Genomic DNA, 13796 nt, shown 5'->3' with positions numbered 1-13796 from the left:
AATAAGAAATGCCTGACTTCTATCTGCTGTCTATATTTATAATTGAAATGAGCACACTTGTTTTTCTGAAGCTCATGTTTCCTTGTGTTATCGTTATGTCTCCAACCTGCAGTCACAGTAAATGATTGTACTAAAACTAGTCCTAACTTTGGCTCTTATTTGTTTTCAGTGGGTTCTTGCCAAATTGGAGGATGCGAGAGAGAGTTTGCCCAAATACTGACTTCTGACTTATCCAATAGAGGAAGAAAAAAAGAAAACACACACACAGTCTGTGTGTGTCAGTGCCTTTGTTCTTTACTGCATGCTACTTCTGTTTACCTCCATGTGTGAGTAGTGGTGAAAACACACAACAATGCTGTATGTTGACTGTTAGTGTGTGTCGGGGGTGAAAGACTGAGTTTGAACGTGTGCATGCCTACAGCAGTGATATAAATGGACGTTCATTTACCACAGAGGCTCAGAATGCCTTGAACCAAACCTTGTTTCACTCTCTTCGCTCTGACTGCACTCACCCTTTTACACACATATAACTGATTTTTAATTAAGTCTTTTATGGAAACTAATGCTAAGTCTTGAGTTTACAAATACATCTTATCATTGTCTCCTTGGTTAGCTAGGCCTTTAGTTTGCCATACTCAAAACACACATTAAGTCTCTAATTTAATTCTTTTTTTCTTTTTTAAATATATTTCAAGCTGTGTTTTGCTGTAGAAGAACTAGTAAGAGAGACATGGTAGAAAACAGCTAACAGCTATAATAACATTGATGCCAAATTAACCATAATTGTTGTAGCACATTTAATATTGTACACAGTTTATTTCACTGGATTATATAAAAGGGAAACTAATTAAATTTTGAGTATGGCTTTATAACACATTTAATTCAAAATGTACTGTCTTTCAAACCTCCTGTTTTCTTTTACTCTCTCACTACTTTTCCTCTTTTTTTATACATTTCTGCTGAGATGCAGACTGTTCAGTGTGTAATTTAGAGACGCATGCTATTTTTATACTGTACTCACATGTATCCGTCTGCTGTATATTGATCTAATATAGTGTCCTATCTGTATATATCCATCCCCATACAATAGTCTGTATTATGGCGTTACAGATTGTAATTTTGTGATTTTTATGTTTTTATACCACACATATGCAATGCCAACGATGTTGATGAATTATGCAGAGAAAGTATATTTAAAAGAAATGAATGCTAATTATTATCAGCTGCTGTTTACTCTGACGTATATTTTAAAGGTTTGCTGTTGGTTTGGGGTGCATCGCAGTTTAATACGACTAAATATGTCTGTTGCCAGTAATGTTTGTCATTTATGTTTTTGGGGAGCAAAACGCTCACTGCAGTGGCTTAAGTTTTTCTCCCCGCTGTTTTCAAAAAAATAAAATATGTGTTTCAAATGCCAGTGTTCTTTTCCTTTATTTCTTGTACCCAGAAAATCCCAAGCACACAAACTGCACTGTTCATTAATTAACTATAATTGTTTATTGAAAACTACCATAAATGTAATTTCCATTTCTCCTGAGAAGAGACAGTTGAGTAGCGTTTTTCAAAGCACAACTTGGACTATTTACATCTAAAACAAGCTCAGCGGCTGCGCTGACTGTCCTGAGTAAATAAGGCACTTGCAGGCAAAAGCAGACACAGGTGAGCCAACTGTCTTATAAAAGACAAATTATACACATTTAAATATCACATCACAAAACTCAGGACTAAGGGGAAGTCTGTATTTTAAGAAGTAATAAAATAAGTAGCCCACACAATATGTCAATGATATAACCTAACACTCATTTTCACAACCTCACTTCTACTGCAATGTATCTTACAGTACAGCTCTATAAAGGATAAAGGCGGGAATGGAAACTACAAAGTACACAAAACACAAAAATCGCATTTCAGCAGCAACCTACAGAAACAGTAGTTTGGTTTGTCTCTCTGGCTGGATTTTTATGGACTCAAAATATGTTAAACCGAAACAGAATCTTTTCAGTGGTTTTGTAAACAGGGAGGAACTATGTCAAATCTCGCTGTTCTCTGTTGAGACAGCCAAGAAAAAGCACTGTTATGTTTTGTTTTATGAAATTCTCCTATCTTTGGTCTCTTTGACTCCTCTCCTGCTCCTCTTTACACCAGATTGAACTCCTTCAGGTTGTGTCTGAGGATGGTGTCTTTGACGGCCACGAAGACGAAGCGGATGTTTTCTGTGTCTGTGGCGCAGGTGAAGTGAGCGTACAGCGTCTTGTCCTTGTCCGGGTTTTGTTCTTGGTACATTTTCAGGATGAATTCTTGAGCTGCTGTAGGATCCTGCTGAGGACCTGCAATTCAGGTGTGTCATTGTTTCAATATGTTTTCGGTAAATTCAACATTGAAATGATTTGTATTATATGTTTAAGATAGAATATTAGTCAAGCCTGTTCTTTGAAAGATTTACAAATATAAGAGACCAAATTCAAAGTTCAAAAATGTTTTTCCCCAGTGTGTTGGAGGCTGGCTGATCTTTGAATACACATTTTAAAGTGTTTTGTACATTTTCTACTTCACAGTTGCCAGTTTATTAGGTACAGCTAGCTAAAACTAATGCAGTATAAAACAACAATCCTGATGTTGCTGTTATAGAAACGGGGTGAACAAAATAATAGAAATGCCTGTCAGTATGCAGGACTGCTATATTAGACCGCATTAGTTTTAACTAGGCGTGATATTGCGATAAACTTGTGTTGCACAACTAATCGTACGAGTTAAGACCTACTGGACCTACCTCCAAATTACTATATGAGATGATGATTCAAACTAGCTGACTAACCTGTGAATTCAGGGAAGTAGGTGGCTACATGAGAGTACAGGATCTTCTCCTGGAGGATGTCGGTCTTGTTGAGGAACAGTATGACAGAGGAGCGCTGGAACCAGGGATAGGTTATGATGGTTTTGAACAAGGCCTTGCTCTCCTCCATACGGTTCTGAAATAAAATTACAGCATGAAAAGAGGCAACGAGGAAGACACATTATAAGGGAACAGAATTCTCACCTCGTTGTCGCACTCAGCCAGGACCTGGTCGTACTCGCTGAGCGCCACCAGGAAGATGATGGAGGTGACGTTCTCAAAGCAGTGGATCCACTTCCTCCTCTCTGACCTCTGACCCCCCACATCCACCATCCTGCCACAAAGGCAGACAACAGAAAAGTAGTTCAACGTCAAAAGTCCCCCATGCTATTGTATGGTCAGATCCAATGCAACATACTTAAGCTATATATTGGTATGTTGTATCTCACCTGAAGATGACATTCTCCATGTCAAAGGGGTATTCAATGATACCTGTGGTTGGCACTCGGACTCTGAGGATATCCTGCAGGTCAGGCAGATAGGAGGGTTGTGAAATTCGATCCAAGTCGGTGAGATAGCTGAAAAAAGGAGGAGAAAATAAGCAGAAGAAGAGTAAATATAATGGAAACACTGACTCATGCAGTTATCTGTGCATCATCACTTAAGTAAGTACTTTCCTTTCCTTACATATTTGTTTTGGGCTACAAGTAAACAGATTTGAATATTGTAAATCTAGGAATTTGCATAAAAAATACCCACCAGGTATGTATGTTTTTAATAGTGGAAGGTAAAATCCCCGCAGATTGCTAAAATCCCCAATGTTACAGGAAACGATACTGAGGTAAATTCATTGAGACTGTGCCAGGTGTTGAACTGACTGTTGATATTTTTAGCCCTTATTCTGTGGTGGCGAGGCAATGCCTTGCAGTTATTTAGTCTACCCTCTGTGATATCTGTGGTAACTATTCGGCAGAGCTGAATACAGTACAATCTCAGTGTGCATATTATTATATAACTTGCATGTCTAATGCTCACTATTTGGTGGAGTCGGACAGCTGGTATTCCCTGCGTCGGTCGTAGCACTCCTGTATTCCTGCATCGTTCCACAGACTGCTGACGGCCACCGCAAGGCTTTGATCGAACACCTCCACCTTGTCCACTTCCACCTCCAGGACTGAGTTTGCGTGGCTCTATGGACACACAGACGGACACGGAGACAATTAGAGAGCGGTCCATCCCGCATGTCCCCTACTTCTCTTACTTTGAGGAAACAGATCAAGGAGAGGAAAAAGAGCAGGAAACAACTTTGTTATTTTATCTTTAAATAAGACACTTTCCTTGAACAACATGCATTCACCCCTGTTTTATAGAAATTACATTCAATAACATATCCTGATATTTTATTGTGTTATGAGAATATAGTAAAAACAAATATAAAAGCTATGGAAATCTATTTCTGTCTCTGTCCAGGAACCTATCAAATGATTTGTTTCTAATGATCTGCAAGAAACCATGCCTGTTGATCCAAAGCATGCCATAAGTAATTTTAATTCAATGATGATGTAAAAGAATATTGATCACAGGAGCTTTAATGCAAAGGGAATGTTAAGTTTACAGATTTATTTATAGTAACTTTATTTATATATCATGTAGAGACAAGCTGAGAGAACCAGTCGAACTTGCTGATGTGGTGCTTTCACACAGTATCTTTATGTCTGTATACCATAAAAGATGTACTTATAGAAATGTTTAAAACTGTGAATTATTAATAATCTAAGGGATTTTCAAATGGCATACATAGACTTTCAATGAAAAAGGTAAAAAAATGAGTTGGGATAAAATCACTTTACGTGTAAATAGACTGTATTACAGCTTTATTCCCTACAAATTTCCTCTGTATTTATGTGTATAAATAGTGAAACAATATTTTTTACAACCTATGATAATATTCACTAAAGATCTGTTCATTTTTATAGCCGCCCATATAATATTAAATTTGCCATGCCATGCATGTGGGGTGAGGGCAGTTTAAAAGGCGCTAAACAAAGACAAAAATGAAAGCTTAAAATTAACCTGGACTCCAGAGTCAAAAGGATCAGACTCGGTTTGTACCTGGTTCTGGGGATCAGAGAAAGATATACTGAGTGCCTCCATGGCTCGGATCATGGCCTGCATGGAGGTGTAGATATTCTGGAAGACCAGTTTGGCGTAGCTCCTCTTGTCCTCATCTGTGTATCCTCCTCCATGGATAATCCTCATTTGTTTGATGAAGGTACTTTTTCCACTCTCTCCGGTACCTGTTGGACACAGCAAGGGTTAACTTTATCTTATATTTTTATATACTTTAATGACGGGTGAAGGTTGTGGGGTTACTGATCAATGTTATATTTTGACTGTTGATTGTAAGTAATCGTGTTACTGTTCAGCAGCGTTGGTCAGTGCAGAATTTTGATTGTTTTAGCTCTCATGTTTTTGGTTTTGAAAGAGGATCATGCTGACAGCTTTATATTTTTTGACTGCCATGATTGTGCAGCCAGATAACAGGCTATCATATATGATTATGGTTACAATTTAAAAATACTAGTAGAAGTCCAGCATTCAAAGTTTAGCTCAAGTGAAACTACTTAAGTATTAGCATTATATTATTAGCGTATTATTACTGAAATGTTAATGTGTGAGCATCACTTCAGTGCAGGTCAGATGGAGCTAATTCATATACTATGCTGTTGAGTAGTACAATAGATCGTATTTTATAACATGTTATTGATTTATATGAATAATCTTAATCTGCAATCTAGCTAGTGAAAGAAATATAGAAGGCTAAAAAGCTAAATTAAGACACTCATCTGTCAGTGGTCAGTTTGTCCGTGTTTTACCGATAAAGAGGAAGGATATGTTTATGTTTTGAAGAAGCATTTTATCACCCACCGAGATTGCATTTAACAAAAGTAGTGCATTTTTCACTCAGGACAGGTACAGGTTCATATCAGTGTGTGTGTGTGTGTGTTTGGCCATATACTGGTCTGCGTTTGGACACATACTGGCTTCCCACTGACCACATGATGCTGAATCTATTTGTTTAACAAATGTGTGTTTGTTAACAGACCTGAATATTGGGAGATGCCGTGTGGTTGCTTGTTCCATGCCTGAGCGAGTGTATGTGTGTGTGTGTGTGAGTACACACCTGCATCTGTATCCCTGCTTCTCTCAGCAGAGTGTGTTAAAGCTCTGTGATGAGCGCTGCCAGCCGTTTTCTGCTTTCCTGGCTGTTTTGCATCACATCATAAGACCTTGAGTCTTTACATTTTAGCAAACAAAGCTTAGACAAATCGTCTGCATTTGACTGCACCTTGTTTACAAGTCAAGTTTCTTGGAGATGAGGGGGGTTTGGGCAAGACGGCAGGTCAACTCTGAGATGGAGGCAAATCATGATCCTGCACGTCTGCTGTGTTCTACTTGTTCAGAGAGAGAGTCGGCCTTTAATGAGCTCAGAGGCCTCACTCTTTTATCACTGTGTGGATCCTGGTTTATGAGTCTCTGGTCGGATTCATGTGAGATTATTTACTTTTTTAATGGGACATGTCTGTCTTGAATGTTCAATTCCTTTAATCCAACGTTTTTTTTTTCTTACAGGAAACAATAAAAGTAACCTTGACCTTTAACAAATCACAGTCCTGTTGGAGGCAGAGTGAACTTTCCATTCTCGCAGTGCTGCGACACATTCATCACATGGAGACACTGATCAGACGACATACGTTATTCATGTTGCTCAGAGTCCAGATAATGAGTTCGGATCATTATTTCTTTTGGAGCAGATCTTCGCTGTTCATTAGTATCCAAACAGATTGGATCCACATGGACTCTAAAAATCCTCTGTATGTTAATATCATTATTGATTATTCCATAATTTGATGAATAATAATTGATCAATCAACTCAACCAGTTATGTGTACAAACTAAGTGCTCATTTTACAGTTGTAAGCAACTCTTTGCATTTGTTAAGCTGTAACTTGCTACTGTTTTTTACCTGATAAATTAATAAAAATGACTGACAATCAATTCTGTCATGTTCTGTTAATCTACTAATTAATTGACTTCAGCTCTGTTAGCTAAAACTACACTTTTCTGATATGGACCATAAAGTATTGAATATGAGTACATTCATTTTGTATTTTATTTTTTTTTCCCTCCATGAATGTGGTGTTAATATCAGAACTATCATGCGTCACACTCTGTTGTGCCCTCTTTTTTATTTTTGCAACTGAAACTATAATGGCAGGTGAGGCTTTGTATGAAAATGTAAGGCACAAAAGAACAAGTCACTATGACTACAGTATGAACTGTATGGCAGCCATCACACAAATATATACCATTTACATGCACACATTTTGTCAGTGTACTCGTTCGGCATGGACATTTACGTTCTACCAAAAATAAATAAACTATGTTTCAGTATATTACTTTTGAGTCACAATAAACACTGCAAAACATGAAAGCAGCTGCATAATAACAACACTAAACTAGAGGGGTTGTAAACTTAAGTGACTCATTCTGTTTTCCTCTTCATGAACAAGAACGTTATTGTTATCCGTTCTCTTCTCTGTGTGTTTGCTGGCATTAGTTTTACTTTGTTAATATTTAATACTGATACTACATCTATTGAAATGTACATGTCTGCATGATTGATGGTCCATAAAAATGCATGATTCCTGCTTTCTTTGCTGTTTGTTCTTTAATTCATGTTTTTCTCAATGACGCCTGGTACTTGCGGTGAAATTGCAGCTGAATGAAATGACCGATACTTGTATACTGCACTGTACAGAGCCGCGTTGACATGTGTGCATTGTCCTACAGCTTTTCAAGTCCGGACAATGAATGGACACAAGAGGCAGAATGTGTTCGTGTTGATCTTTCATTGTGCTTCACTCCCACTCGTCCTCTCTGGGGACCTGACTGTGACCATCCTAATGCAACCCACTGAGAGTCACTCTGATCAGGTAAAGACATGTTATTGCTAAAGTACTTCCCAGATATACAGATTACTTATGTCATCTAATTGCCGATAATACTTTGAGTTACCTGGAAAATCTGAAGGGTACAATACAGAGAGACACAACACATACTGTGTCATTTGGACAGTATTATTGCTAACCATGATATCACATCATTTAAAGTTCTGTAAAATAATGTGGTTTCAATGACAAAAATGGTTTCAAAAGTTTCTAAGACAGCAATGGAGGCAAACGTACTGCTCATATACTGGATTTGCATGCCATTTGCATGAGGTGCGCCCGCAGCAGCTAGTTCTGGCTTTCAAACACACCCCTGACACCTGCTCCCACACAGCTGCAGTAAAATGGGTTGTGTCCAGAGCACTGATAGTCATGGATGCTCTTTGGGTGTAACACCCTGTTTCCACATTCATTAGAGCTGTCAAATCTCCCCAAAGCTACACAGAACCCAGTATCGTAGTGCCTCAAGCTCTTTTCGCAGCCGGCCTCAGACCTGCTGAAGTGTCCTTGAGCAAGTCAGGAAACTCAAACCAGGAAGTACGTTGTGCACGCTCCTCCTTCACTGTGACAAGTGAAAACCTAATGTTTCTATGAGCATAAGAAGCTCCAAATGATCAACATCTCCATTAAAGACATAATGCCACAATGTTTAAACACCACAACCACGAAGCAGCTGATGATAATTGACACCATCTCATTCCTATCTTCCCCTCACTATTTCTTTCTTCTTTCTTTCTCCCTTTACTTTTACGGAGTTTATCCCAAGTGCATCCAGTCCACCATGGAGCGAACAGAGAAATCCTCCAACGTGCAGCTCTCTGGCAGGATTTAACTGGACATGAATGTGCTGTCAGCAGAGAGTTTCGGTTTCCATACACATTTAGACTGGAAACGAGCCTAACGTCAAAATTCACTATCATCTTAAAACCGTGAAATCTGTCTCTGCATGTGCTTTCAGTAAGTCTGTAACAGCTGGGAACTAAATGAGTCCAGCAGACAAATGAATCAAGGTTGAAAACTCTCCATAGTGCGTAAAATCAATGGGACTCTGGCGCGCGGCTGCTCACACCCTGGATGTTCGGGGAAAGCCAGTGCGCACTGCAGCACATCCGGAGAGCAGCACGAGGAATGACGAGATAAGAAGGGTAGACTTATATATGAAACATATACCTTCTCAAACTATTCATGACTTGAATCCTTGACGCACATTCTCATCTATCCGACCTATCAAACAAATATAGTGTCTGTTTATACCTACATTATAAAATCTATCATAATTAAAACACAGTTTGGTGGACAGGCTGCTGCCATGATACCTGCATGCCCAGGTGTGGTCAGGAAGCGGTGAAGTGAAAGTTATTACCACCAGGCATATACACAAAGTAGGAATTATTCCATCAGAGGAACACTTTTTAAGAGCTTTGGAAGATTATTTGTATGGCATTTTGGCCGGAAAGGCACAGAAAAGATGATGATGGGGCGTTTCATCCCATTAAGACCATATTTTCACAGTGTATGATTTCCCCCAGAGTGCCACTCACTCCTCTGGGGTGGCGGCCAATATGAATGTGTGAGGAGGCTGTTTAAACTCAGTCACCCTGCAGGCTCAGAGATGCTCACCCAACAGCAGCAGCTTCAGCTCCCTCCGAGAGTCCTTCTTGTCCCTCCGCAGCTGCTTCTCAATCTCCTCGTTGATCCTCTGGTTCTCTCTGTCCTCCGCCGACACGCAGCATCCAGCCATCACTCAAACCGACCGGCTCGCTCCCCGATGAGCCCTCTGCTGTCGACGAGAAAATGCTGAAGGCGTTTGGAGACGTCCGCACTAAGTTAAGTCACTCGCTCCTCTCTCACTTCACAAATTCAGAGGGAAAAGGGCGCCGAGCATCTTCAAAAGTGATGCCTGCCTTCTTCCTCCTCCTCTCAAGGCCGGATGAGGAAAGATAAGGAGGTTTGTAATAGTTTAAATATTCCGCGGCTAAGAAAAAGGAACCCTCGATTAAAGGGAAAAGTCCAGAGATCTATTGTGGGACTAGAAAGCTCTTTGACAAGGTGCTGCGGTTGGTCTGTAGCAGGAGGACACTTGCTGAACTTTATCCAGCCGGCTGGGGAGGGCGTGGCACGTGTTGCAAATAGAAAGGGATAAAATGGGAAGTTCACAACCACGACAAGCACACTGTGCTGTCCTCACCCCTCAGAGATGGCTGATACATACTGACAGCTAAGACTGGTAGGGTGCTGGGTGGGCTTTAATCAAAGAAAAAAAGTAGGAGACATGGGCCTGTCTTCGATAAGCATGTTTAAACTGGTAACATGGTATCCAGCTGCAAGTAGCTTTCTTGGCAAGTTTATATACCTTAGACATGTGTTACAAGGTGTAACCATTGTAACCATAACCCACGGGGGTGGGGGGGCGAGGGATCCGGCTACAGTGCTTCCTCTGACCCTGTCGTGTCTCCCAACGGCCACTAGGGGTCAGGAAGGCCAACTGTGAGTGAAAGAATGAACATTTGAATCATATCCTGGATCCATGAGAAACTTTGCATTTTCAACACTTGTATTCTTGCAGGAGGACAAAGTATTTTGAGGAGAATGAAAGTAAGGTCTTCATAGTTTTGGGTCATAGCAACTGAAAAAACTAGCAGTCACTCTACTGATGTGAAATGGTGCTTTTAAGGGAATCATTAAAGTCAGTATCAGTAATATACATAAAACATTACTCACAGAGAATGTGAGAATGATAAACAGTAAAAGTGCCCTGATTTTAAGGTCTTTAAGTCTTTGTCACTCACACATAAAAATATATAAATTAATTGAGTCTGTTGAGGTTGGGCTATACTGGGTATTAGCTAACCATGACAAAATAACCACAGGTCGTCTTCAGGCTTTTTTGTGTGCAATTTACTTTCCGTTTATCCACACTTTTGTCCTGTTTTTTCAACACAGTCCAGTCTACTCTGTATCATCATCATCCTGATTGCTTTGCAACAAGAACATTTACAAAAACAGAAAGACTGAACGTGTTATACTACTGAGTCGAGTTGAGCCTCTTCCAAAGGAGAATCTGGCTTATGACAATTTGTTTTCTTTCCTGTGATCGTGGAGAGGTCATTTAAAATGTGAACATCAATCCTTCAAGGATATAAAAAGCAGTGCATTTATGAAATGTAATGAATTATCTTGGAGTTTTTGATTTACAACCAAACGTTTGTCTTGCATCTAAATAAACTATATTTATGGTGGTGTTAGTTTTAAACCAGGAAGTAAAAAAAGACAGCTCCCTGCCAGCCAAGTTTTCATATCTTTTGCTGTATTATAAATGACCTAAGATAACAGGGGGAAAAGAGCTAAAATAACCTGCAAGGGACAACTTCACTCAAGATGTTGCTTGGCAACATGCTTGGGGCACATTCTATTAAACTTTATAGAGTAACAAGAATCACATCTGTGTTCACTTTCACTAAATGTTCAGAGCTTGACAGAGGTTTGCGATACAAATTGGAGTTCAAATACAATTGGCAAGGGCGTCTGGTAAAGCATCACGCTCACGCTGTGATACATCAGACCTGAACTATGATGAGGAGTAATGATATACATTTAAAGACACTGAATTATCCACTTTGTAGAAATGACAGCTGTATCACTCAAATTACAGAAAAGAAAAATCAGAGTCGACGTACTTTTGAAAAGAAACATGTTGCTTCATTCAGAAACATGTCGAAGGAGTGCGAGTTTATGGATACAGGAAACATTTTACACACATTATGATTGAAGATCATCATAATAGCACTATTTCAAAATCAGTTATTAAACTTCATATCATCATGATTTGGAGGCAAAGGAACCCAAACGTAGGCCAAGACTTGAGTAAAAGAGCAGTTTATGGAAAGTTTTTTCCCCCCACACTCGACCCTGCGGCTCTACATGACGTAGTCCTCAATATACTGTAAGTAACACTGTGCTGCTCTGGAACACACCAGCAGCAGAGGTTTCCAACACCAGCTGGAGTCTCTGCTCTCTTAAAGGGAAAATCCAGCCTGAATATAACTCACATGTGCTCCCTCAGAGTAATGATGTGAACATGAACAAGTCACTCACACATCTTGGAAACAGTCCTTTGTGGCTCATATTTATCTGACAAAATCCAATTATAATTTGTTTTGTTCCAGTACAATATAGTTTTTTATAATCTACCTTCATTGTGTAAAAACGCATTAACCTTCAGTTTAATCAGTTGAAACACTCCAGCTTTTGTCACTTTGATATATCACTTTAGCTTTTTGAGGCTCACAAACATGGATGGTCTCTGCTCAGTGGGTTTGAATGCAGTATGTGAATTGTTTGAACAAGGATTTTCCCTTTAAGTAACAGGGACAGTGTAAATAGCCACTTTACAACAGCAGGGACACAAGTTACTGATTACTGCAACTCTACAACAAGTAGATCAACACTGATAAGTTGAAACTATAGTCCAGCTTCAAAACATCTCTGGCAACAAGCAGAATCACATTAACACCATTTTAACATTCAGTAAAAATGTGTGACGAGTCGGCCTCCACTTTTTTCCTATTAGGCCCTACTGTTGACAAGTGGTTATTGTAAGATCTTTCTTTACTTCAAGTACACTGTGAATTGGACTGGGAATTAACTTGTTGAAGTGGTTGTTGCCTGCCAAAATCAACCATTCTTGTAAGCAGTTTCAGCAGCCAGCTGAAATATCTGAAAACAACAGGACCTCCAAAGTGGCTGGTAGACGCCAAACCACAGCCAAATGTCGAGAAAAACACTCCGCAGGTGGCTGGTGGTGATTTGGAGTCCAGATTGTGACACCTTGCAGGCGCATACTACACATACTGACGTGTAGGAGCACTGTTGTTCAATCAAAGTCATATCAGGCAGTTTAATGCATTATAATGCACTGTGGCATGAATTTTAAGACATGAATCTGATGCGACAACATTATGAAATCAATAGAAAGTGTGTTCTGATTACAATTCACTCATGATGTGCTTATAATGTCCTGTAATGATGTCATATAAGCTATATGAGCTACACTTCAAAGCTGTTCCCAGGTCTTCTTATAGCACAGAGTAACAAAGAGATGCCAAACAATCCTCCAGCTGCACAACGGGACATTATTGGCTGCACTAGCTTCACTTCTCATAAAAACACAGGTGCCTTGCATGGGACTTCAGAGGCACAGCTTATTCAATAAGGCAATATGTACACGTGAACTGTTGTGTATTTTCTCCTGTGTTATTATTTCATAAATAAAATAATACTGTACATTCTGATGAAATGATGGCAATCAAGAAAAAAAAAAAGAAATAAAGCACCTGTAAATGTACTATCCTAATTAGGCCGAATGGTTGAGTCACTTTTTGCAGGTTTGTGTACACTGGTCAGTCACTAACTCTGACAGACCCTACAATACTGAGTTTCTATCTGGGCGGAGGTTCATTTGAGGGGATGTAAAGGGTGGTGGCATTACCATCTATAAGCACAAACAATCAGATAATTACTTGTCCTCCTTAACAAGATTTGTATACGGGCTCTGAGCCAAAGCAACACGTTACCTGCCTGCCATCCACTTTGTTCTAGCACTCCTTGTTAAATATAACATCTTGAGTGCTCAGGATCACAAGGTGTGGTAGACTAAGAAATCTCAAAGTTATTCAATACTTATTGAGCTATGAAATGCAATGAAATATAAAAGAATAAATGAATGATGTGATTACACCTACATGAAAAGTGCTCTGTTCCTGAAGCCAGTTAAGAACTAAACTATTACAATTAGCCCTGTAGATTGGATTCAGTCTGCAGTTTTCCATATAAAAGTCAATTTAACAAACCGGCTACTATAAGTACTGGCATACCAATCAATCTGTTGTTGGATAATAATAATAATAATATTACTCTTTATGCAGTTCTGAAGCTGAACAATGTTTCTTTGC

The 13796-nt window shown here is 39.3% G+C and overlaps 2 protein-coding genes across 2 annotated transcripts in view; one reads left to right on the top strand and one right to left on the bottom strand.

The window, feature by feature from the left end:
* Positions 1-1417, top strand: part of vps13a (vacuolar protein sorting 13 homolog A) — a 36320-nt gene extending 34903 nt beyond the window's left edge. Inside the window, exon 76 of the mRNA XM_070904794.1 lies at positions 170-1417. Coding sequence (XP_070760895.1) covers positions 170-220 — 51 coding nt within the window. The 3' untranslated portion in view covers positions 221-1417. The remainder of the gene's footprint in view (positions 1-169) is intronic.
* A 699-nt stretch (positions 1418-2116) lies between these two features.
* On the bottom strand, positions 2117-9586 carry LOC139284363 (guanine nucleotide-binding protein subunit alpha-14-like). The gene is made up of 7 exons (XM_070904614.1): positions 9466-9586; positions 4946-5130; positions 3869-4023; positions 3283-3411; positions 3038-3167; positions 2816-2969; positions 2117-2327 (listed from the first exon to the last, which is right to left on the bottom strand). The coding sequence occupies exons 1-7, from the start codon at positions 9584-9586 to the stop codon at positions 2137-2139; spliced, it is 1065 nt and encodes a 354-aa protein (XP_070760715.1). The 3' UTR covers positions 2117-2136.
* Between the last annotated feature and the right edge of the window lie 4210 nt (positions 9587-13796).

The sequence above is a fragment of the Enoplosus armatus genome, chromosome 4 (genome assembly GCF_043641665.1).
Source record: "Enoplosus armatus isolate fEnoArm2 chromosome 4, fEnoArm2.hap1, whole genome shotgun sequence".
Classification (NCBI taxonomy): domain Eukaryota; kingdom Metazoa; phylum Chordata; class Actinopteri; order Centrarchiformes; family Enoplosidae; genus Enoplosus; species Enoplosus armatus.
Note: the sequence above shows the minus strand (reverse complement) of the source record. Positions and strands in the feature narration are given on the sequence as shown.

Coding starts and splice junctions, on each gene's coding strand:
- LOC139284363 (XM_070904614.1), bottom strand. CDS start 9,586: ATGGCTGGATGCTGCGTGTCGGCGGAGGACAGAGAGAACCAGAGGATC. Junction 2,970..3,037: donor TGGCTGAGTGCGACAACGAG/GTGAGAATTCTG, acceptor ATTTTATTTCAG/AACCGTATGGAGGAGAGCAA. Junction 2,328..2,815: donor CTACTTCCCTGAATTCACAG/GTTAGTCAGCTA, acceptor CCTGAATTGCAG/GTCCTCAGCAGGATCCTACA.